The sequence below is a fragment of the Podarcis gaigeae genome, assembly GCF_964106915.1.
Source record: "Podarcis gaigeae genome assembly, chromosome: 12".
Classification (NCBI taxonomy): Eukaryota; Metazoa; Chordata; class Lepidosauria; order Squamata; family Lacertidae; genus Podarcis; species Podarcis gaigeae.
The window spans coordinates 43,968,533-43,995,585 of NC_139688.1; the positions used below are offsets into that span (position 1 = coordinate 43,968,533).

General features: G+C 41.5%; 1 protein-coding gene across 10 annotated transcripts in view; it reads left to right on the plus strand.

The window, feature by feature from the left end:
• Positions 1-27,053, plus strand: part of RBMS3 (RNA binding motif single stranded interacting protein 3) — a gene marked incomplete at its 3' end in the record, with an annotated part of 741,806 nt that overhangs the window by 688,055 nt on the left and 26,698 nt on the right. For 9 of the 10 annotated variants that reach the window (XM_083705904.1, XM_083705903.1, XM_083705901.1 and 6 more), the window contains one exon: positions 15,243-15,353. In XM_083705904.1, the coding sequence (XP_083562030.1) occupies positions 15,243-15,353 (111 nt within the window). Of the gene's footprint in view, positions 1-15,242; positions 15,354-20,469; positions 20,548-27,053 lie in introns of those variants that run through there. The other variant, XM_083705905.1, reaches the window with a different exon arrangement.

The following is a 27,053-nucleotide window of genomic DNA, read 5'->3' on the forward strand; positions in this document are numbered from 1 at the left end:
TCTTCTAATTCTATTTGATATGCCAGTCATTCGGGTAAAAACAGAGACCCACACCCCCAACCTATCACACACTCTTGCCAAAGGAAGTTGTTAAGTTGTGGGTTGACATAGCAGACGACACAGCAATTTCTCCAAGTAGCTCTTTATTTCGTAAGCTGGAATAGAACTGACTGCAAACAGCTCAGCCGGCCTGCTTTTATAGGCAGCCGGCTGTCAACATTGTAGCAACAACAGCCCAGAGTTCCCGCCTAAAATAACTGACGTGGACCTGAGTGAAAACTATCTACAGACCTGAGTGAAAACTATATACAGTATCCCCCTGCTGGCCCAGGGTGAAACTTCACTAAATAACAGAAGTCATGAATGAAAACATTTTCAGACTTCGCCTAAACAATAGCAAGGTTGGGAGCTGACTGTGTCTCTTGGAAGAAGGAGGAGTTCCACAACTGTGGGCCGTAATGGGGGCAGGAAAAGTCCTATCTCTCATTCTCGCTAGCCTGATCTCTCTCCCTGAAAGGCAAACACATTAGGGTCTCTGCTGCTGATCTTAAATCTCTGGCAGATTTGTATTGGCAGACGTGGTTCTTCAGGTAACTTGGAATCAAGCCATTCAGGACTTTAAAGGTCACAGCCAACCTTTTGAATGGCGCCAATACAGATGGCACAGAAATTGGTAGATAATACTCTGAGCATCTAGTCCCTTGTCAACACTTGGACCACTGCATTCTGCATTTGCTAAAACTTCGAGGGTTTATTGCAACTGTCAAGGCTGGGTGTTGCCAGGGCATTAATCACCATAGGGAGAGCTACCATATTGAAACAGACTCCACTTTAGCTAATGGGGCCTCCTGCTGCTGCCGCACCGCCAGAGCACGATTTCTGTTCTCGTCCTGAAGCAAAGTTCTTAACCTGAAGCACTATTTCTGGGTTAGCATAGTCTGTAACCTGAAGCGTATGTAACCTGAAGCATATGTAACCCAAGGTACCACTGTATTCACTGTTTTCATTCTCTTTTTCCTATACGATCTGCCCTATCCTGTGACTTCAGAGCTGTAAAAAGTGGTTTGGAAGCAAGTCACCTTGCAGCTCATTAGGACTTAGGCAGCCGTGTTCACTGTGTGGCAATGAGGGTGGGATCAGGAATTCCCACCCATACTGTTTGGAATCAGAAGGTGGTATTGAAGGTGCTGCACCATTCAAGTGTACAGTTGCTGAGAAGATAGTCGGTCCTGCTGATGTCCTGCTGATGTCAGTAGCTGTGCATGCAGAAATATATAATCTTAATATTTACAACCAGATGAAGGTTTTATTTTTGGAATAATAAATTTTCAGAGGTTTTTTTACAGTTGTATCAAAAATTACTGATGTGGTTATACTATTAGAAATACATAGACAGATAATTATGAAATTGTGATGATTAATAAGTTTACTGTTTATATTTGGACAACTTTTCTGCTGTACTTTACAGGAAGGAGAAAAACAATCATTTCCTTAATGACAATTTAAACAATTTATTTAACTAAAACAATAACATTATAACATATGTATCCATGTTTGTTAACTGATATGGTTAAACAATTTTATTTTTTAAACAACTTAGACTTCAGCACACATGAAAAACTTAAAACAAATCCTTATTTCCTGGTGAATAGCCTTTGGACTACAATGTAACTTAAATATAAAACTATCTTTAGAAAGATTTTTTCCTCCAGAAGCATTTTATTTTAAAAATCTGATTTAATTTTTTTAAAAATCCAATTTAAATAAAAAAACCCAATTAAAAAAAAATCATTGATTTTTTTTAAAATGATATTTATTGAAGTTTCCATTAACATATAAAAACAAACAACAACAATAAAAAACAAACATAAACAAAAACAACAAGTATAGTTTCAGACCTTATTTTCTCAGCCTACTTTCCCCGACTCCCTCATACCTCCCCGTTCTGTATTCTAATTTCATTATCCAGTCAGTAAATCCATTCCTTTATTTCCCAAAGTTTTTGACAATTCCATTCCTTTTCTTAATTAACATCTCTGAACACCGTATTATTTTCCAACCCATGTCTTTCTAGCCTTCATTAATTTTATAATACTTGTCAAGATAATCTTTAAATTTCTTCCAATCTTCTTCCACTGTCTCTTTCTCCTGGTCTCGGATTCTGCCCGTCATCTCTGCCAGTCCCATGTAGTCTGTCATTTTCATCTGCCATTCTTCCAAGGTGGGTAGCTCTGGTGTCTTCCAATACTTTGCAATAAGAATCCTTGCTGCTGTTGTGGCATACATAAACAAAGTTCTGTCCTTCTTTAACACCACATGGCTGACCATGCCCAGGAGAAAGGCCTCTGGTTTCTTCAAGAAGGTATATTTAAATGCCTTTTTCATTTCATTATATATCATTTCCCAGAAAGCCTTAATCCTTGGGCACCAGAGGTGAAAGAATGTTCCTTCAGTTTCTTTGCATTTCCAACATTTATTATCGGGCAAATGATAGATTTTTGCCAGTTTGGCTGGGGTCATGTACCACCTGTAAATCATTTTCATAATATTTTCTCTTAAGGCATTACATGCTGTAAATTTCATCCCGGTGGTCCATAACTTTTCCCAGTCAACAAACAAAATGTTGTGACCAATATCCTGTGCCCACTTAATCATTGCAGATTTAACAGTTTCATCTTGTGTATTCCATTTCAACAGCAAATTATACATTCTTGACAAGTTCTTAGTATTGGGTTCTAACAGTTCAGTCTCTAACTTTGATTTTTCCACCTGGAAGCCAATTTTCCTATCCATCTTATAGACTTCCAACATTTGATAATAGTGAAGCCAATCTCGGACCTTACCTTTTAATTTCTCAAAACTCTGCAATTTCAGTTTATCACCCTCCTGTTCCAAAATTTCCCAATGTTTCGGCCTAAAATATCATTGATTTTTATCCACCCTGCTGCTAGCCCATCTACTGCCATCTCCTTGCACCAGAAAGTGGGACATCTTCTCCTCCCTCTTGTGATGCAGCCCCCAGTGATTTCAGCTAGTTGCCTTACCAGCTGCCATATCCCTTTAGTAGACTGGTTGCCATCACAGGTGTGTATTAAGTTTTTTAGCAGCATTCCTAAATACCATGCGAGGAACTGTGGAATGAAACCACGAATACACCTACAAGATGAATACATGATAATGTGATAGGCGTACTGAGCTCTTCAAAATAGCTCTGCACTCAAATACCACTACTCTGAGCGTATTAGCAAACATCTATATTTTCCAACCATCTCTCTTAACAGAAAAATACCTCATATTCACTTAAATATATATATTGAAAACCTACAGTCCTTTAAGGCGGGGTGTGTGGAGATCTTAAGAGGTGTTCGTTTTCTTTATCAAAACTCTTTATTTTTAATAAAGGGAATGCAAGGAGGATAATTCTAGTTCTGTTTCAAGTGCCGGGAAGAACAAACCAGTTTTTCTTCAAATTGTAGATAAAACATGACACAGCTAAAATATTCAGTCATTGGTGACACACTGCTTTCCCACAGAATTGATTCCAATGAGCATTCATTTGAATATCTGAGGTCAGAGGCTCCATGAAAACCTCAAAGAAGATTGTTGCACCAGACAGCATCACTCTTCATATGTCAGAATCTGCAAAGGAAGAGACATTTCCTGCATTTTTTGGAACATTGGCAGTCCACAGGCAAACCACTTTTGAAATTGAGGAAGCTTTCGCAATCTGATTGTAATTGTGGCATTAGAGTCCTCATGCAAACACTTCTGATGTGCTTTTAGAGTAGATCTTTGGCTCCTAGTCTATATAGTCATGTTAATATGTTACCTGTGAAGTAATATTGTACAGTGGTACCTCGGGTTAAGTACTTAATTCGTTCTGGAGGTCCGTTCTTAACCTGAAACTGTTCTTAACCTGAAGCACCACTATAACTAATGGGGCCTCCTGCTGCTGCACCGCCGGAGCCTGATTTCTGCTCTTATCCTGAAGCAAAGTTCTTAACCTGAAGCACTATTTCTGGGTTGGAGGAGTCTGTAACCTGAAGCGTATGTAACCCGAGGTACCACTGTACCTTAATATAGGCATATATTATTATTTGTCCTCTGTGAATCATTTAGCATATGCAATCTCCTTTTCGGTTGCGGCATTAGTGAATATAGAAGGTGCTACACGGTCTCCTTCAAACCTCTTATTTAGGGTTAGTGATTGATTGATCGATTCTTTAGGGCAGGGCAGCCCAACTTTTCATATGAAGTGGGCTGCAATAGTACTTGATGTGCAGGCTGCACATTGTTTTGTCGCTCTGGAGGAGGGAGTGAGACTGAAATTTGATGCCCCCCTCGCAGCCTCAGGGTGCCTTTCCAAAGCTGGATAAGCAAGTCACCAGGCTTTGAGAAGGAGGAATGAAGCTTTGGCAGGGTCCCAGAGTCCACCCAACTCCTTCGCAAAGCCCAGTGCCTCGCTTACCCAGCTTTGGGAAGGTAGCATGAGGGCTGTGGGGGGGTGGGGGGTGCATCAAATGTTGCTGACGACCACAAAAATGGCCTTGAGGGCCACATGCTGTCCTCCGACCACGTGTTGGATCGCCTTGCTTTAGGCAATCCATGTCATCTTAGTTTTTCATATGGTTAAATGTGAGGTTTTCTTTAACTGTAAAGTATACCTCTGCCTAACTTCAGTTCCTTCCAGTTTGAGCTTCTGAATCTTGTCCCTGTATCCTCAAAATCCACTAACAGCACAAATATTTTGCCCGTACATTATTTAGGTTTCTCACCTTTTAACTTTTGTTGTTGGCTGATATAGTGGGTATATTGGCTGATATAGTGGGTATATAGTGGGTATATTAACCTATATATAGTAGTACCTTGGGTTACATATGCTTCAGGTTACAGACTCCGCTAACCCACAAATAGTACCTTGAGTTAAGAACTTTGCTTCAGGATGAGAACAGAAATCATGCTCTGGCGGCGCAGCAGCAACAGGAGGCCCCATTAGCTAAAGTGGTGCTTCAGGTTAAGAACAGTTTCAGGTTAAAAACGGACCTCTGGAACGAATTAAGTACTTAACACAAGGTACCACTGTATAAGGATGCTTGGTGAATTTGAATTACAGTACAAATGGACCTGATCCACACATTCAAGAATTTAGTTACCTAGTTTGATACTTCCTGAACGTTGCAGCGTAGTTTTTGGTTCAAAAACATATCAAAATGCATTTAGAAAAGTGTATTTTGAGCAGTTTTCATGAAGATCTTTTAAATAATAATAGTAATAATAATCATTTGGAAACTAGACAGAAATAATAATAATAATAATAATAATAATAATAATAATAATAATATATTTATACCCCACCCATTTGGGTGGGTTTCTCCAACCACTCTGAGTGGCTCCCAATAGAATATTAAAAGCACAATAAAACATCAAACATTAAAAACTTCCCTAAACAGGGCTGCTTATAGATGTCTTCTAAAATTCAGGTAGTTGTTGTTCTTTTTGACATCTGACGTGAGGGCGTTCTACAGGGTAGGTGCCACTACCAAGAAGGCCCTCTGCCTGGTTCCCTGTAACCTCACTTCTCGCAGGGAGGGAACCGCCAGAAGGCCCTTAAAGCTGGACCTCAGTGTCCAGACTGGATGATGGGGGTATACTCAGGAGTATACTCAAGAGTAAACAGAAAGTGGCATTGACCAGAAATAGATCCACCCACCTCTGCATATATATATCATACCTATGTAAAATATATATGTGAATAACACGCAGCAATGCAGGAAAGATGTGCTGGTGGAAGGAACAAGTTAAGTAAGCTATTAGATATATTCAAAACAAAAAAAAATCCTTCCAGTAGCACCTTAAAGACCAACTAAGTCAGTTCTTGGTATGAGCTTTCGTGTGCATGCACACTTCTTCAGATACATGCATGCACACGAAAGCTCATACCAAGAACTGACTTAGTTGGTCTTTAAGGTGCTACTGGAAGGAATTTTTTTTGTTTTGACTATGGCAGACCAACACGGCTACCTATCTGTTATTAGTTATATGACACTAGACTACAGTCAGCTTTTGATGGACTGTGAATACGGGCAGTGGAGTCGGTAAGATAATTCCAACACACCAGTGATCTACAAGCATTGAGTACAGGAAAAAAAAATATTATTATTGTTGTTGTTGTTGTTGTTGTTGTTACTATTATTATTAATTACATTTGTATACCATCCTATACCCGCACATCTCAGGGTGGTTCACAAGATAAAATCACAATATAAAAACGTAAAATACATAATAAAACTAAAAGCAAGAACAACCCAATAATACCCCCTTCCTCTCCAACACATTTTAAAAGGACATTGGATGTCAATCAGCCAAAGGTCTGGTTAAAGAGAAACACTTTTGCCTGGCAGCTAAAGATTATAATGAAGGCACCAGCTGAACCTCCCTGGAGAGAGCGTTCCATAAATGGAGAGCCAGCGCAGAAAACGTTTGAACCTCTTGGCCAGTTAGGAGCTAAGACCAGGAATGGGACCTCTGGTTGGCAGGAGCTTCAAGTAATCCGTCAAACTTTTGAAAATGTTGGTACTTTCTTTTTTGATCTAGGTCAAAATAACATTAACATAATCTGTCCTATGAACAGCTGTAGCTGTATAGGAGGGGTATCTGATTTTTTTCCGAGGGTGTCAAATTAAGCAGGGAATGCCTTTCATTTGATGTATTCAATTAACTGTGTGAGTTAAAGCAACAATGGCTAACTATTTTGCATATGGATCTATTGCTTTCTTAAATTTACATTCCTTTGAAATCAGGGGATGAAGCTTATACAGTCAGCATCACAGCAGGTGAGCTCTGCAGGGACCACTGCTCAGCAGTTAAGCAGTCTTTTACATAAACAAACACCCTTCATTTTGGGTAGTCCTAATTAATGAGCACAGTCAGCGGGACCATAGTGAAAATAATTCCCCTTCTCTTCCTCCCCATCAACTCAAGCCACCTTCTGATCCCAACTTTTCAGGGATTCAAACCAGCAACCAGATCTTCGTTAATCAAGAACAGCAATTGCGCTAGCAACCTAAGTCTTTCTGCATGTCTATATTTGCATATACGGGTTAGACTTGTGATGTGCAGCTGGAATGTTCCCATCTCATCTCATAAAATGACCTACTTAACAGAACCGATATCAAAATAAATAAATACTGAGATCATATGATAAGTTTCTCTGCTTGGCAAATAAGATTTCACATGGATTGTGCTGAGCAGAGTACAAAGGCTAGCAACATGGACTCTTATCCACTGACTTTGCCCGTATGAGCTGAGACATAGATACAAGACACAAGAAAGACACCTGGAGAACATGATGGGGAGATCCTAGGGTAACTTTTGGGGGCTGATGGTCTAATTACCCAAGTGAAATGTTTTTTGGGCTGCATTCCAGTATCAGGTGAGGCTAGATCCACAAAAAGCAACACAATCTTAACACAGAGACACAATCACACACAGAGATATTTCCCGTGGCAACAGAAACACTTATTTTTTAACTCCACTCAAGCTTTGCATTCCATTTTCTCCATTGACTAAATGAGGAACCTCCCTGGGGTCCAAGAGTTTCCTACCCCCAGTGTATGAGCTGGGAACTTATCTCTTAGTTGTGTGAGTAAGGCAGCACTTTTGTTTGCAGAGTACATCGGTTCTGGTAACTTCTTACTGGATACTATAGTAGTTTTTCTGCAGAAGTTACTGGTGTACTTGGTAGTACTATAAAATCCCCTGGTTGGTAAGACATGGTCCAGAAAGATCAACCACATTGCAGCTTCAATAAGCAGATGAGGGTGTGATGACGTGCTTTCTAGCTGACAAAGTATCTCTTAGGAAAGCAGGGAAGTTGCAGGCAATGGAGATGAACAGCATTCCAACAGTCTCTAAAGGTCGCATCAGGTCCACAGTGTGGAGCCTTCACATTGTTATAAGAAAAAACTGCTCCTTTTCCCTTATGGGGTATCCAAGAACCTGTATAGGGTCCTTAAGTAAGTTCCCTATCGGTAGGAGAAATAACAGGGGGCAACCAGAGTATATTGAGAAGCAGAGCTAGTAAGCCTGAACTTAATTAAAACTGAAATTAAACTGTTGCAACAGGGTCCCCACTCACCACACGCAGGATGGAGGAGAGAACCCTGAACAATAGTTCACAAGCCCTTTTAGAGACTTTGAAATTGCCCACCCTGTAGCCCAAGACCACCCCCCTAAAACATCATACATACATCACAGAAGGAAGCGGTCTACAGCAGAAATCCTATCTACCAGGATACCTGATAATGGTCATTGATTTCAGCCTGGCCATTCTTTGGTGATGGTTAATCCTTTAGTTCCTGAATCCAGGTCACGGGCTAACCCTATTCATACACAAATATGCCCTTAAGACAGGATTTGTAAGCAAAAGACAATGGAGAGGCTTTCCCATTTCCTTCCTCCTTGCAGAGAAATATTTGAGGTCAATTTGGGACAGTCAAAATGGCTTCAGGATTGCTCTCCTGTACTATTTCAGACACGTGGTTTATATACCACTTATGTATGTGTTTGCCTTGTGCATTTATGAACATTTAATTTATATTTGAGACCTTATAACATTAACTTGAATGAAGAGGGAAGCCCGTTAGATCAAAGTAAGGGCTCAGAAACCTCTACGCCATGTACTCCTAAAGAGCCTAATATGAACGCCAGGCAAAGTGGGGAAGGCAAAAAGTCCCACCTTCAAACTTGAAGGACCATAAAGCTGGTACATTGCATGTTCCCCCAGTGAGCCTGATGTTTAATGCACATTTAAAAACTAGAATTCTAGGTGTAACATGTCTCTGAAGACAAGAAGAGCAAGTTGGGAAATGGCAAGTGCCAAACACACCACGACCCCATGCCTTGATATGGGGATCCTCAAAAAATTTAACACCAGCCGAGAAACATGGGGAATAATAAAAATAAAAATAAAAATATTTTTTTATTTATACCCCACCCTTCCCAGTTCAAAAACCGGGCTCAGGGCGGCTAACAACAAATTTAAACACTTAATTATAAAAACAGCATAAAATACAGTATAAAAACATGAATAACAATAAAAACAATTAGATAATCCTCAGGGCTAGCTGGCTGAATTGGTCCTACTTGGGCCAGCGAGGAGGTCAGAGGAGAATTAGCTGTGGGGTCTCAGAGTGGGTGATCTTCATAAAAGGGGCAGGGGAGGGAAGAGAAAGGAAATAAAAGATCAGCTTGAATTCAAATTAAAGGCCAGGCCCGATGGAAGGAGGTTAAATCCTGAAGGGCCCTAGTCTCATGGGACAGTGCATTCCACCAGGTCGGAGCCATCACTGAAAAGGCCCTGGCCCTGGTGGAGGATAGTCTGACTTTCATAGGGACCTCTAAACTATGGTTATTCATGAACCTTAAGGTCCTCTGCGGGAAGGCACAGACAAAAGCCAAACCGCGTCCCCACATTTCCAAGTGGCCCAGCACCTCAGTGATAGCATACAGCACTCCTACTGATGCTGCTGGTCCAAAACGGGCCACATGGAGAGGAGCAGATACCATGAGATGTCAGGGTGGAGCAAAGTCACCTCCAACTAATGGTAGGAAACAATCCTATAGGAGAAGTCCAACTTCTTTACATCAGGATACACTAAGTGTGATAATTATTAGGCTATATTCCCATACTCTGGCAAACATTTTGGTAGCTGTGAAACTTTATCATGTAATTGAACACATTTATCTTCTGAAAGAGTGATTAGTCTTGCTGCATTTATCATGTGCATAATTATGGATCAGATTGCACACACCCAGCAGCAAAGTAAGAAGATATTTTCAACAACTTCTTGGAGAAAAATTCTTCAGGGCAGAAATAGGGGGGGGAAATGCATTTGCTTGCATGGAATGACTTTTCATTTTAATATGAAAATATTAGCACCGTATTTTCAGCACAGTGTATCGTGTATGGGATATTTGAAGGCAAGAATTATACTCTGGATTTGGGAAGTTTTTGACTCAGTATGCTTGTATTCAGTACAAAGGAACTAAATTAAGAGTTATAACTGTTTTTCCTTTTCTTTTTTACTTTCCAACAAACAACCTAAACACTGTTAGTTCTGAGAAATGTAGTTTTCCAGGAATACTGAGGGTTCGTGGATGGTGGCAGGGGATTTGGGCAGTTATGCAGGGACTTCCAGTTGATTGAGCTATATCTTTTTCAGGAGCAGTAGGGAGAAGGGAATAACTCAGTTTGCCATACCCAGTTATGAACTGAATTAGGGCGGCAGGCTTGCTCATCACTAAGAGCTTTTAATAGCTGAGAGTCAATATCCAGTTCCCCTTGCTGCACACAGTTTAATTTTGTTAACATTAAGACTGGATTGTTACTGAAACATAAAGGTACCCCAAATCAGTTCTTTTATTTTGTAAAGGGGGGGGGGGGAAATAAAGCAAAAACAATGATTGAGAACAACCTTCAAATATTCCCTGGATTGATATATGCTGCTTAACCTCAACCTCAGGTAACTGCTAGTGGCCCCCCATGGCTCAGATACTCAGCTTATATCCACCAGGAGCTGTGTGTTGCCCTGTCGGCTCAATTTTATGGAACCCCATTCCAGTTGAGGTCATAGAATTGTAAAGTTGGGAGGGACTTGGGGATCATCTAGTGCAACCCCCTGCAATGCAGTAATCTTTTTGCCCACCATGGGGTTCGAACCCACGACTCTGAGGTTAAGGGTCTCATGCTCTACCAACTGAGCTACCCCAGGTCAAACTGTGCCCCTCCCTGTTGAACTTTTAGCACCTTCTGAATACTTTATTATCTTTGCACCACGGCACCGGATATGCTTAAGACAGCCCCTTCTTGCCTGCCCTTGATGAGCTGTGTCCTTAATTTACACAATCAAATCAGGTTTCCGCTCTCTTCTCCTGCGCATGTATACACACACACACACTTTCCCCCTCTTGCTTTCCATGGGGACTTCTGAAATTAATTGCTGCAGCCACCTCTGACAGTCAAATATTTCTTATGGCTACAGGCCTTAAATTGATCATCTGCATACGATAGGATATGGAATTGGTGTTTGTGTGTATTTGCATGTGTATATCTTCGTTTCCTTTTTCTGCAAAAAGCGGAGTCCTTTGTCTCTGTGCAAGGGAAGAGGGTAATAGGAAGAGTGCCAGAATTAGCTGGATCTGTCTACCATTAGCTCCACCTGTTGACCCCGGGCTTTTCCTGCTGATAGCCAACCTGCCCTCTGACCCTACCAGTGCCAAAGGGCAGTAGCTGCCACTGGCAGTAAGGTAATCTGTCAGTGACGCTTTTTGATAGGTCATTATGAGGGCAGAGAAGAAACTGGTGTGTGGGTGTGGGTGTAAGTAAAAAAAAATCAACAAACAAATTTATCTTGGCCTTAGGGCACAATGTATGAAGAGTGCCTCCAGATTACTCTCATTTCCCATCTTTCTGAATCATATTGATAACTAATGCAGGAGAGCTGAGTCTGAGCAACACATATTCCAAGACAATTGCAAGCTCTCAATTCTGAAGATGGTTTGTATTCTCAGGCTACACTGAACGTCCAAGAAAATTACAGTCTCCTTTAGATAAAGGATATTGCATGGTATTGCCTCAAACCCTGGAAATCATTTGTTTGAAAGAAGAATAAGCAACAGGGTTATCGTTCATGGTGAAAGGATCTTCATTCAGAAGATCACTAAAAAGTTCATAATAATCAAATCAGAGCAGGAGGCAGTGTTTTTAAAAAAATATTGTTTGTAGAGATGACATTCCAAAGAAGAGAGCATTCATTCTGTATTTCTAGGTTGCTTTTCAAAAACAGCTGCCAAGGGGATCAATACTATCTAACAACCACACATAGGAATTAATATAGTTGTAAAAAAGATAATATAATTGTAAATAAGGACGCGGGGGGCGCTGTGGGTAAAACCTCAGTGCCTAGGACTTGCTGATCGTAAGGTCGGCGGTTCGAATCCCCACGACGGGGTGAGCTCCCGCCGTTCGGTCCCAGCTCCTGCCTACCTAGCAGTTCGAAAGCACCCCTAAGTGCAAGTAGATAAATAGGTACCGCTTTATAGCGGGAAGGTAAACAGCGTTTCCATGCGCTGCGCTGGTGCTGGCTCGCCAGTTGCAGCTTCGTCACACTGGCCACGTGACCCGGAAGTGTCTTTGGACGGCACCGGCTCCCGGCCTCTTGAGCGCGATGAGCACGCAAGCCTAGAGTCGGTCACGACTAGCCTGTACGGGCAGGGGTACCTTTACCTTTACCTTTAAATAAGATAAAACATTAATTAAAGTAACAAGAGGTGCAGAAAATAATCTATCAGGGACTAACTTCCAAAAGCAGAATAGAATAATGACGTGATCACCTGTTTTGGAAATGCATTGAGGGTGTGTGAAAAGCATATGGAGGACCCACTACTCTGAACTCTCATTCTTGTGGGGATCAATCTGTCGTCCACACAGGGGGGTTTTTCAGCCAGAACCCACCACAACTCAGTTCTGACACCTCTCAGGTGGGTGCCCTTGCCATTATCAGAGAACAAGGGGGGCATTCACAGTCAGTTCTGGCACCTCTTTTTCTAGAAAAATATCACTGTGTCCACATAATATGGTCCCTGAAGCAGCAGTTATTTAGCAGACCTCAGACTTGGAGGGAACAGGGTTCATACGGAGAGCTTTGCATCAAACAGTTAATGTGCTCTTATCTTGGCAGGAAATGGGTAACATTCACCTTAATAAGCCTGGTGACACTTGCAAAATGGTGTGTCTGTGAGCCATTCAGACTTCAGAGGCTTAACATATTGCAGACATTGCCCCCCTGCCAGCCAGCCAGCTTCCCCCCCCCCCCCAAGTGATCTACCTCAGTGTCTTGTGTCGAGAATAGCATGTCTGCCTGTAAATCACAGGTGCTGCAATACGTTGTAGTAGTGATGCTGTTCTGAACATCAGTCAGTCCCTTGGTGTTTGACGTTATTGTAATGGAGTTGGCAGAAAGGTGAATGCCTACCACATGCGTGACTTTCATGTCTTCAAAGAGCCTTTAGCCAGCCAGGAATATTATGTTCTCAGTCTCTTGAGGAAAATAAACAAGCCCATGTCACTCACCTCTGGGTCTCATCTGTGGGTTTCTTCTTCTTCTGTTGGCAAAGCAGATTTGTGTATTAATTGAGGCTCTTAACTCTAACAAGATGCTGAGCTCTGTGGTATCTTTGAAGAACCGTAGGATGGTCTGCGTGGCCATTCCCCCTCTCTTTTTTGTATAGAACTGATGTCTAACGGATGAACGCAGGTGGAGGAATTCATGCTAGCGTAGCAAGATTTGTAGACGGGTAAGAAATTTCCCCCTCTTTCCTGCCATAGGCTTTTTATGTATGTTTTGCCTAACACAATCAGTTATTCCTCTTGTTCATCATCACATAGCTATCACCTGTCTCTCCCTATCTTTACGCAATGTAGCACCTTGTGCACATTATTTAATAATAATAATAATAATAATAATAATAATTTATTTATTCCCCTCCCATCTGGCTGGGTTTCTCCAGCCACTTGGGGCGGCTTCCAACAGGATATTAAAAACACGATAAAACATCAAACATTAAAAACTTCCCTAAACAGGGCTGTTTTCAGATGTTTTCTAAGAGTAAAGGTAAAGGGACCCCTGACCATTGGGTCCAGTCGTGGACGACTCTGGGGTTGCGGCGCTCATCTCACTTTATTGGCCAAGGGAGCCGGCGTACAGCTTCCAGGTCATGTGGCCCACATGCCTAAGCCGCTTCGGACAAACCAGAGCAGCGCATGGAAATGCCATTTACCTTCCCGCTGGAGTGGTACCTATTTATCTACTTGCACTTTGACGTGCTTTCGAACTGCTAGGAGCAGGGACCAAGCAATGGGAGCTCATCCCGTTGCAGGGATTCGAGCTGCCGACATTCTGATCGGCAAGCCCTAGTCTCTATGGATTAAGGTAGTTGTTTATTTCCTTGACATCTGACTGGAGGGTGTTCCACAGGGTGGGCGCCGCTACCAAGAAGGCCCTCTGCCTGGTTCCCTGTAGCTTTTCTGTCTCATAGTGAGGGAACTGCCAAAGGCCCTCAGAGCTGGATCTCAGTGTCCAGGCTGAACGATGTGGGTGGAGACTCTCCTTCAGGTATACTGGACCAAGGCCGTTATAGACTGTGGTCAGATCCTGTGCAACATACAGGGAGTTGCACTCATCCAAAGTTTGAAAAGCAGGGAAAGCTCTCTATTCAAGAATTAATGTGAACAGTCTAACTGCATGTATACATGTCTTTACATGAGCCCCGCATAAGTGCTCTTTGTATTTTAAAAATTTGTAACAATGTGGGATCCTTCAAGAAACTTTAAAATGCCATTCATGAGGATACATTCTTGCACCTGGAAAAATATACTAATTTCCCATGCTATGTTGTACCACTGAGTTTTTATATGAAAAGAAAGAGGGGCATTTGTGGAGAATAGTATTGAATGAGATTGTTTTACGTAGGCTATTCTAAAGGTTCAGTGAGGAGCATTTAGTTTCCTCTGGTGTTTACACACCTATGCGTATTTCTTTGTAAAGAGTAGGAAGAAAAATATGGCGTGTATTAGGAGCTGGCATATAATTCAGGAACTGGGATATAATAGGCTTGCAGTGGCGTCAACGTTTTATGTATTTTTGTTGTAAACAGCTTTGATGTATTTTATGAAATAGCAGTGTATAAATAAATAAATAAATGTGTTGAAGGGGGGTTATTGAGTTGTTTGTTTTTGTTTTGATTATGTATTTTGTGTTTCTTATATTGTGATTTTAGCTTGTGAACCTCCCTGAGACCTGTGGGGATAGGACAGCATACAAATTCAATTTAACAACAATAATAATAATTCCTGAAGCAAGAGTAATGTTGCTCTGACATTTTGCTTTCTGGCTTTAGTTGTGACAGTAACTCAGGTTGATTAAAAATAAACCCTTCGATGAAAGATTTTGGCAGAAAAGCCAAGTGCTCCCCATATTGGTTAAAATAATAACAAACTTAACATTTGACAATTTGCTGCTATTTAGTGGTACTCCAAAATCTGGTGGGTTCCCTCTCTTTCCCCTCACCCTGTATCTAGTCATTTGTGTGAATCAGATGTGTTTTATGTGGTGCATTTTGTTTTGGGTCGTTAAATATGAAATTGAAGTAAACCTTGTGATAGAACCTATGTGTGTTTGTAGGGTGCTGTGTTAACGCCAACAATGGACCACACAATGTCCATGCAGCCAGCAAGTATGATGGGCCCCCTGACACAACAAATGAATCATCTTTCTTTGGGCACAACAGGAACGGTAAGCTTAAATAATATGCTTCAAATTATCTCTCTCTTTTGTACTACTTTCTAGAATCTCAAGGTCATTTTCCAGTTAATCAATATGTTTATATTTAATACTAGAACATTTCCATAGCTAAAAAACTTATGTCTTTCTATAGCGTTTTTAAAAATAAATTTCTAATTGCAGTATGACGTCAAATGAAGAGAACAAAGTAAAATTTCTACTTGATGTAACATTGGAGAGCAGTGAATAGGAACGTCCATTTTAATAATAAAATTAAAAAACTAGCTGAACCCAATTGGATCCATACTATGTTTCTTTTTTAGAAAAGAAAACATCTCCCCTCCCTATAATTTTCTTGACTAAAATCATTTGCAGACACTGCTATTCCTCCCCCAGGCAAAAACACACAGAAATCTTTATGATGCTTGGGATTTTTTCAGTATTTGGTTAATAATAATTCTTCTAATGTAGAAGTATCCAGTTCACATATAATGCAACCATGTGGATTCCCGGAGTGAAGATTGTTCCTCCCCGTCTAGTTCTGCTACTGTGACACTACCTAGGGCTAAGCCATAGTTTAGTTTACATCCAAATTCAGGTTCATGGTTTGTCTCATCCCAGACAAACCACAGGTTGTGAACAGAGTTTGTTTTTGGTTTACCACTCATGGTTTGTCTGGGGGAGTCAAACCATAAAATTGGGCTTGGACATAACACTAAACTAAACCTGGATAGTACCGTAGCATAAAAAACAAGAGAGGAACATTCCACTATATTTGTTTTGGGAATCCAAATTTTTACTTGTTCACACTAAGTCATGGTTTGGGATAGTGTTTTTCAATCAAGAATTAGTATAATAAACAGAAATGACATTTCCAGTGTAAGCAGTTACAGAACTCCCTCTCACATTATCTTAGCTATTGTTACAATTTCATTCTCACTGTGAGGGCTAGGTTGTGTCATGAATTTAGAATACCATGCACCTCCATTCAAAATATGATACAGATATGAAGTAAAAAGTACCGTATGTTATAGACACACATACACACACACCACCCATAAATTGTTTAAGCAGGTCATAAAAAACAATAATCAGTAAGACAATAGCAGAAAACAATAAATAGCAGTGCTAAGACAATTTTCCACCTTTATTCCAGCCTGTAAGATTTGATTCAGAATACTTATGTTTACAGATGAAGATTTCTTTTAACTAAAAACATATATATATATATATATATATATATATATATATATATATATATATATGCAGGTTTTGGTGTCCTCGGGTGTCTTCCCGTGTAAAAGTTGGGGTGTCTAGGCGACGTTTCGACGAGGTCTCACTCGTCATCTTCAGGCTGGTGCTTTCGGCTTCTTGTTACTGGAACAGAGCGGGATCTCAATGTTTGAGTTCCTATAAATACTGTAGAGGGGGTGTGGTGTCTAGCCTCCAATGTTCTGGGCAGAGAGGAAGTTCCCAGGCTAGTGTGCCTTTTCTTCTTTTGTTCCTTAATTACTTGAGAGATACCTTGAGTGATTTCTTGAGTGATATCCTGAGTACCACTTAGGTGGGTCATTAGGTGTGGATTAGTTGCTAAAGTCTTTGTGTCTTGACCTCTTGAACTTTGTGAAGAGTTTTCCTGAGAAGATGGCTGTATTGCACTTAGTTGTGCTTTGGCTTGGCTTCGTGTATAGGGGCGAGCTGTGGTTTTGTGGCTTGTGTCAGCCAGATCTGTGTAGGGATTGCAGGGGGGTGCAGCATCCGGAGGTGCCACCATGGATTGGCTACTGGATGGTGTCAGTAATTCATCTGTGGAGAGGGTCTGGGTTTGGGTCTGGTGTGGTTGATTGGTGTTGGCGTTCTGTGTGCCTCTGGATCTGGTGTCAGTTTTTCTTTAACACGGAACATCACCACAAGAGAATAATCATGGAAGCCATCGAGATAGAGAAACACCCTCACAACATGAACAAGCGTGACGACACATCCCGCTTGCCAGACATCTGGAAATTAGCCCTCCCCACAAAAACTGACACCAGATCCAGAGGCACACAGAACGCCAACACCAATCAACCACACCAGACCCAAACCCAGACCCTCTCCACAGATGAATTACTGACACCATCCAGTAGCCAATCCATGGTGGCACCTCCGGATGCTGCACCCCCCTGCAATCCCTACACAGATCTGGCTGACACAAGCCACAAAACCACAGCTCGCCCCTATACACGAAGCCAAGCCAAAGCACAACTAAGTGCAATACAGCCATCTTCTCAGGAAAACTCTTCACAAAGTTCAAGAGGTCAAGACACAAAGACTTTAGCAACTAATCCACACCTAATGACCCACCTAAGTGGTACTCAGGATATCACTCAAGAAATCACTCAAGGTATCTCTCAAGTAATTAAGGAACAAAAGAAGAAAAGGCACACTAGCCTGGGAACTTCCTCTCTGCCCAGAACATTGGAGGCTAGACACCACACCCCCTCTACAGTATTTATAGGAACTCAAACATTGAGATCCCGCTCTGTTCCAGTAACAAGAAGCCAAAAGCACCAGCCTGAAGATGACGAGTGAGACCTCGTCGAAACGTCGCCTAGACACCCCAACTTTTACACGGGAAGACACCCGAGGACACCAAAACCTGCATTCCTGTACCCGTGAAAATCTATGAAAGCATATATATATATATATATATATATATATATGTATATGTCAGTCATAAATGTAGTGATTTTCTTGTCTTTTCGAGTCTTTTGTACATGTGTTGTCAGTTCATTCGTTAACAAGTTCCAGAGTTGTGAGTTCCAGATGAATGAATGAATCTTTATTTGCGTCAGCCATTGGCCATAGCAATAAAACAACAATACGATATTCAAAGAATAGAAATAAAAAGTCTATTATATAAAATACCTTTTAGGGTTTTGGTGAGATCACAAACAAGTCTGCATCTTGCAATACATTGCAACCCTAAGCCATGTAGCAGTCATCCTAAACCATTTCTAGTAATGCATGTTATAGGGAGTTCTGAAGGCCACTTCAAAGAGTTTCATATTTATATGTCCATATATGGAAATCCGGACCAAAAGTTTTTTTACATATTACATGAAGTGCTTGTTGCATGATGTATATTAACTTCTTTCCAGGATACGCTGCTGTGTAAATTTTTATGATGGCATTAAATTCTAACCCCAAATTCTTTATTGGAAGGTCTACTATTTAGAAGTATTAAAATTGTTTCAAGATGTGAAAGAAGCATTCCATTTGTTTAGATAGAAGTGGTAGTTTTAATTTCCTTTAAACGCTTCAAGTCAGGAAATACAGGCAACAGAAGTGGGTCTTGAGCATTTCCCCTACTTCTCGTTTTGCCTTCACACATTCAGTTTATTGACTTGAGGGATGCTGCAGTGGCTAGTAAGCATTTATACAGACATTACGTTGGAGAGCTGAGAATCTATTAAGTGTAGAGCAGGCATAGACAAACTCGGCCCTCCAGAAAATTTTGGGACTACAACTCCCATCATCCCTGACCACTGGTCCTGTTAGCTAGGGATGATGGGAGTTGTAGGCCAAAAACATCTGGAGGGCCGAATTTGCCTATGCCTGGCGTAGAGGTTGTAGGGTGTGTGTTTTTAATTGCCAATTTGTACAATAGTTTTGATTATCGGCTAATATGGTTTTGCCAGTAACTTGAACACAAAAGTGAAGGACAGGAAATGTGTGATGTAAGGAGCCACTCCCCTGTAGTAGTAATAATCATAATCATAATTATTTATACCCTGCCCATTTGGCTGGATTTCCAACCACTCTGGGGGGCTTCCAACGAAAGATTAAAAATACATTAAAACATCAGTCATTAAAAACTTCCCTAAACAGGGCTGCCTTTAGATGTCTTCTAAACGTCAGATAGTTGTTAATTTATTTGACATCTGCTGGAAGGGCGTTCCACAGGGTGGGCGCCACTACCCTGTGGGTTAAATAGCAGCTTCAGGAGAGGGTGTTTGGTCAAACCCCACAAGTACCTATTAGATTCTTCCCTTTGCCGCCCGCTGCTATTCATTCATTCATTTTCAATCTAGTTTGGTCCACCAACCCTGTGCAGATAAAAGCTTAATTAACATTTGACAGCATGCTCTGTAAGAGTCACTCTTAACTACAGCAGTGCAGAGTGTTTTGCAGGAGTATATTTCCAGCAGTATTCTATAGAATTGTAGAGTTGGAAGGGATCCCAGGCAGGATCTTTTTGCCTGGCGTGCGGCTCGAACCCACACCCCACAATTAATAGCTCTACCATTTGTGCTACTGTTGAAATGATGTTTCTCTCCCCTCTATCTCACCTCAACCTGGGCCTAACAGGAACTGAAAGGTAGATTCGCCACCAAATTTTGCCTAAAGAAAAATACTCATGTGAATTTTGCGAATCCCAACGTGGGTGAATTTCTGTGAATGTTCAGGGAAGTGAAAATAGAACTTTGATTACATTTCTTAGGGGCAGGGGTTGCACATCTCTACAGCTGCGCAGGGCAGTCAGTGGTTGCGGCACCAATGTCATGGTTGAGGTGGAACTTAGAGTTTACAGAAGAGAATTAGTTGTATCCTTAGCCAGTTCTAAGGTACTGCTGTCCAGACCTGTGAGTCGCTTTGCCTGTGCATTCGATTGAGTCTTCACAAAGTGCTCTAAGTGTCACATAGTACAATTACTTTTAACAAAAGTAATACCAAAAGTATACCAAAGGAAACCTTTTGAGAATCTGATTTTCAACTTAAATTCAGGGTTCTTTCCTACCATGCCAATGAGCCTAGAGCTGAGTCGGCAGCTTAGACTGAGAGCTGCTACCAATAAAAAAGCAGCATGGAATAATTCCCAACATCTTAAAATAACCAAACATCTCAGGGAATTTTATGGGGCCCCACTTTTTTAACTACGGACTTCAGGAATAATGTTTCGAGATTTCCCTACAGGGAGCTTTTTCTAAGCAAAAATGCATTCTCTGTTAATACATCTGCAAGAAGCTCGCTGACCCTTTCCCTGTGATTATTTTCTCAGCAGGCTGTAGTCTTTATCAATAGTTTGGGATTAATTACTTTGAGCCAGTTTCTATATAATTCAGAAAAGCCCTGCTCTGTTTTGCAGAGCAGAGTCTTTTCGGGGCACTGCAATCCATATGACTCCAGCCAGATGAGGAAAAGAATGTGACTGTAATTATCTCAACAGGATCACATTTTATGGCAGATACAAAGCACGAACAATAAATTTCCACTGTGCTCACACTTCTAATGTTGTCCTTTAAAAATCTGCAAGAGGGTGCTATAAAGGACCATTGGCTACCTTTCAACAAGCTGTTTTCAACAAACAAGCCAGAAAGTAATGAACTATTCTGCGTCATTAGTATCTGCTGCATTCTGTCCCAGATTAATTTAAAAGCTTGCAATATGCAAACTACTTTTATCAAAAGGCATTCATACATTCACTTCCTTTGACAAACCATTTTGTTAATCAGCATAGCATATGTTTCAGCCAAAACTGCCCTCCTCAGGGTTTCCTTGCTAGCAATTTGGCTGGGAGTGTACTAACAAACATGGGGTAGGCTAATGATACAATACAGACTTGTGTTTATCCAAAATGCAGACTTGCAAAGTGTTTTCACAGCCTAATTAATTCTAAAAGACAAATTTCACCTGTGCCACAAAATCTGAGTGCGAGGTTTGCTGTCAGATGTACAAGCTAATACTCGAGTAGGAAAAGTTCACATCTAGGAACGAAAGCAGGGGGTTGACTCCCCCGTCATGTACTGCCTGCTCTAGAATCAGGTCACGTTGCCATGTTGAATGATGGAGTGTCAACTCCGGTGCAGAGTGCCTCATCACTGGAACTAATGAAAGGAAGGGGAAGTTTTGTAAATCCACATAATGGTTTCTTTCCAAAGAAATCCCAGATAGCTGGAGGTTTCTTATGGTGCGACGTGGTCCTTTCTTCTTCTTGAGATTGCTGCTGTTCTAGGAAAAGTGGTTGGAGGAAGCATATTATAGTTGCTAGGTAACTACCTAGCAGACCTTACCCATCAGTGACTAAAATCACAAAAGACACACAAATAAAGATTGACAGCACATTCTCAGCTCCCACAGTTTTGCTCTGTTAGTTCTAAGTCTTGGGATAAGACCCGGGAGTCATTTTGCAACCACAAATGCTGGACTGGAAGAGGCATGAGAATCATGGAGTCCAGTTCTCAAAATGTGGAACTATCACAGTCCCCTTTTGTGGCCAGCTTTGATGCCTTGCAGGAGGTTGAGTAGGGAAGAAGTGGAATGAGAAGACCTGCCTTCTTGATTAAGCATTGTCTAATATATCTCATTACTTTCTGCACGAAAGAGAAGCTTGTGAAGGATATTGGCATTGTCACAAAGGGGACACACCAACACCTAATTTCTGCACAAGATTCCAGGGGGTTCCCGGCACTCACTCAGGGTAGTTTTCCTCATGGAGAATCAAGACATGGCAGAGACTGTGGCGACTTTAAGATACCTGGTTTATTCACATATACCAGGCACGTCCAACAGGTAGATCACTGGACATCTGTGGCAGATCACTGCCTCCGCCCAAAGAAGCTCAACCCCCAGAAAACAGGGCATTCCTTCCTAAAAAAAGCTCAACCACTTCAACAACTTTGACCTTAACCTCCCCAAAGGGGGTGGATCACTGCCAGTTTTTAACTGTGAGTAGATCGCAGTCTCTTGGGAGTTGGCCACATATACAACCTGAGTGTAAGTGGAAGGAGTTGCAGTTCTTACAGCATTGCCATCTCCAGAGTGCCTCTCCCTGCTTCTCTTGTTGCATCAGCCAACTTGAGTCTAAGGCAGCCAGCCATACCTCTCCAGATAGCAGCCAAGAGCGCCTGACTGCATGGCCTCCCCTTCTTCTTCCCAGTACACCTCTGCTCCAAGCAGATCCTCCCATCTGCCTCCTAACCCAAGCCTAGTTTTTAGAGGCAACTCCCTGTGAGCACAGCCTTCTCCCTCTCCAGCACCTTGGGAACCTTTGTCTGCCCATGCCCAGGGATTCCTCTTTGATGTGGGTCATCAACACCTTTTGTCACCCCAGGGGAGGCACTGGCGTGGAAAGGAAGCTTAGTCTGCATTTTCCATTGGCCTGAAATCCTCCATTCAATAATCCACATATTACCATTTACTAATTTCACTAATAGACTTGGGCACCCCAATCTGTAACAGTATTATGGTATTATCTCCCAGTTTACACCTGCTCCTTTTAATTTGTGATATTTATGATATTTTCTGTATAAAAATGAATATCAGCACTTTTGTTAAACTTACGCCTTGCCTAGCTAGACTCGTGTGTATCATTCACCCTAAACAATAAAATGCGTTCTTGGGAGTGGGGTGGAAAGAGAGGGAGAGAAGCATTAGTCTATGTTTAATAATAAAAGGATTCTGAAATTGCTCCATCATCAGGCTGTCACTCATAATGTGTCTTAAACTACCATTGATCTGACATCACTTTTGTGGTTTAATAAAAGCTGTGATTGACAGCTTGAATGGGGGATACAATATAAAACCTCCTTTGAAAAATAAAACCAAATAGCCTGATCACAGTTCCCAGAATCAGTTACTTAGCTTCTTTTACTTCAGCAATAGCATTTCTGAGGCATCAAGAACAATATTCTGGCATCTCAGCAGAAGCATTTATTTGCTGTATAATATTTCCCCTTTTGTAAAGTTTATTCCTGAAGGAAGCTTTAATGTCAACATGCTGTCACTTCTACTTCCAATGAGTATTGGAGATAACACCCCCTCCCCGCTAACATCCTACCATAGTACTGGGAGATATGCAGTCCTGCTGATTATTATCCCCTTTTGAGAAACTGCCACAATAGCCTCCTTTCAATAAGGGAAAAGAGTCCAACAGATTCAAGGCTTCAGACATGTATTTGCAATAGTAATATAACTCTACAAGTCTCACAACTAACAACAGGTCTCTGAAACAGCTCTTGAGTTGGTTTGGATGTGGTGTGTCTTTATTGTCCAATAAAAAAGGAAAATTGAACTACAGGGGTACCTCGGGTTAAGTACTTAATTCGTTCCGGAGGTCCGTACTTAACCTGAAACTGTTCTTAACCTAAAGCACAACTTTAGCTAATGGGGCCTCCTGCTGCTGCCGCCGCGCTGCCAGAGCGCGATTTCTGTTATTATCCTGAAGCAAAGTTCTTAACCTGAAGCACTATTTCTGGGTTAGCGGAGGCTGTAACCTGAAGCGTATGTAACCTGAAGCTTATGGAACCCGAGGTACCACTGTAATATATAAATTTATGTACTCATATTTTCCCCCCTCAAGTGAGATTTATGATGAGTTAGAATCACTTCGTAGCTGCTGAGTGCTGAATTTGGGCAAGGTGGGGCGCTCAGGTGAAAACTCCAGTTCGCCCATGAAGATCTCACCATTTGTTTTAAGCAGAACTTTGAAATGAAAATTATTCAAGGCAGGACATCTTTCTAAGGTAACAGCTGAATTTTGTTAGAAACATGAATCTTCAGAAATTACATCTCTTCTCCCTGTGCATTTATTTAAAAGAGCATTAGAGCTGGTGGTTGGCGCAAATAGGGATGTTTTTTTGGGGGGGGTGTCCATGTCGAACTGTAAGAATAGTGGAATACTTTGAAATCCTACCATTCTATGAAAAAGCCAATTTGCAACACTGCTCTCCATAGATATTTTTCTACTAAGGATTTTAGCTCAGATTCTTCACAGTCCGTGGACTCAAGCATTTCCAAAGGTTCTTTCACACATTTAAACCTGTGGCTGAGAGTGAAATGGCTTGCACAATAGCTTTTTGCCAAATGTTTCATCTGGGAGCAGGGGGAAAGAAATGTACATCTCCCCTGTGTGGAGAGGTGCACAGAAATCTTCTTCAGAGACAAGATAGCATGTGGCAAAAAAAGAAGAAGCAAGAGTCACTTGAACATCTGCTTTTTTAATTTTATTTTTGGCCATAAATTTATTGAATCTTTCCTTGTCAAACAGAAGCTTTGGAAATTGTGAGGCATGATGGTGTTAGGGGTTAGTAGCAGTGGAGCTTTCCATTTTTCCTCCACCCCAGTTTTCTCTTTTCATTTCATTTGTTATTTATTTGTTCCCATTAATATTGCACTTATATAAGCTATCACCTCCTGGCAAATAGAAGGGGAAGAAATGGAGGCAGTGAGAGATTTTACTTTCTTGGGCTCCATGATCACTGCAGATGGTGACAGCAGCCACGAAATTAAAAGACGCCTGCTTCTTGGGAGAAAAGCAATGACAAACCTAGACAGCATCTTAAAAAGCAGAGACATCACCTTGCCGACAAAGATCCGTATAGTTAAAGCTATGGTTTTCCCAGTAGTGATGTATGGAAGTGAGAGCTGGACCATAAAGAAGGCTGATCGCCGAAGAATTGATGCTTTTGAATTATGGTACTGGAGGAGACACTTGAGAGTCCCATGGACTGCAAGAAGCTCAAACCTCTCCATTCTTAAGGAAATCAGCCCTGAGTGCTCACTGGAAGGACAGATCCTGAAGCTGAGGCTCCAATACTTTGCCCACCTCATGAGAAGAGAAGACTCCCAGGAAAAGACCCTGATGTTGGGAAAGATGGAGGGCACAAGGAGAAGGGGACCACAGAGGACGAGATGGTTGGATAGTATTCTTGAAGCTACCAGCATGAGTCTAACCAAACTGGGGAGGCAGTGGAAGACAGGAGTGCCTGTCGTGCTCTGGCCCATGGGGTCCCGAAGAGTCAGACACGACTAAACGACTAATCAACAACAACAACAAAGCTATCTGGTACACACTGCATCTTCAGGAGAAGAAAAGGCTAGGAAGTAAACCCTACAAAAATCTGGATTAGAGTCCCTAAGACGGTTGGATGGTGCCTTGTACACCTCCTTCTGGCAGCTCCTGCAGCCAAGCTCGTGCCAAATGTATGGCTCTGCTTTCCTTTGGACCACATCAGCAAGGCCGAGAGGGGGGTCTTGTCATCTGGGCAGCCCAATACCTCCATACACACTGCCCAGTCCTGCACCCATGAGAGGTCACTTTGGTGCTGATAACACAGCAAAAACAATTCAGGAGGCTGCAGTTACACATTGCTGGTCCCTGGAGCTACAGCAGGAGGCACTGTGATTCTCCACCAGATTGACTTCATCCCTGGAGTCTCACAAGATAGGCGGATGCCAACAAAAGTTATCTGAGTCGTTTACAGTGCCTCTTTACTGGTAGACTGATCTATCGTACGTAATTTATTTTCTGCACTTTCAACATAGCTTTGCATAGCCGGAGTAGCGATACAAATACAGTGTAGTAAATATTTTTTGAAGTGAATGCTAAGTGCATGGCTGACAAAAACAGCAACAGTCCATTCAAATAAATAGTAAAATAAAAATAAAAATAAAAGCAGCTCTAAAAGTCCACCCCCCACCCCAATATTGATAGCTTTGGGGCTTAGGATGGTGTGTTGCTGCCATGACAAAACCCTCAGCTTTGGTAGGGGGAGCTATTGGTGGTGGGTTTTGTGCCAGCAGAAAGCCCCCCAATAAGAGAGGGCACTGGAGGCTTTTAATCTGCAGGATCCAAAGGCCCTAAAAAGGAAATGAAAAACTATCTCTTTTTTTTCAACCTCACCTCACAGAAGCCAGCCAGGCCTTACAGGGGACAGCGAATCTGCAAGCAGGAGATAGAACCAAATCCGAAATATTTTAGTAAATGGCACTAATCCACTTTTAAATTATTCAATTTCAATGCTTCATGCCATTTGTCAGTTTGAGGGTGTAATGAGGAGGGAAACGGCTGAAACAGGAGATTTTCAGATGCCATTTGTGTGTAAGGCCCAGCAGCACCAAGGTGTTCATGCTTACAGGAGTACATCCCTTTTAGATAAACTATTTAATTCCCCCATCCCCTTTTTAATATATCAATCATGTAACCGAGATTTTTCTCTTTGTTTCCTGCAAAATGCTCTCTCTGTTTTCCCGACTTACAATGTCATTGGCAATACCTCCATGGAATAACAAACTAGTTATTCCAGGACACATTTTCTTATCTCTTACTCTGTTAGCTTCTGCTGTTGCCCCAAATTTGATAACATCTCAAGCGGCACAGCAAACTTGTTACATATTCGGTATCTCATATTTTCTTTGGATCACCCACAGCCACTGGTGGTTTACAGTGTCACCAAAAGCCCTCTGTGGACTACCTGCTTTGTTAGATCTGTTCCTTATCTGCAGTTGGATTTCTGCATGCTTTGATAATTCACGGTTTATGTCATCAACTAAATCCCATAATGCTTACCAAAGTTCTTTTTAAAATGAAAATATAGCTCCTATTATTCTAAGTGTGTACAGTGTAGCCCCTAGAGATGTTACAGCTGCACATTTTTAACAGCTCTCTCATCAGGTCTAAATCTGGAAGCTCTTTTACTTTCTTTATTGATCATCTGTTATGTGAGGTAAAATTGCAATGTTCATCTACCTAACATCCCGCCATTACAAGCCAAGATGTGGCATAAAGTCCTTGAAGATCTAGGCATAAAAGGCTCCTCGAACAAGAGAAGATTGGAAGCGATGAAATACCTGATCACCCTGGTATTCAGATGTTTTGTCTTTCCTATACAGTGGTACCTTGGTTTTCAAAGTCCATTTTGGAAGTCCATTCCAAAAGCCAAAGTGTTCCAA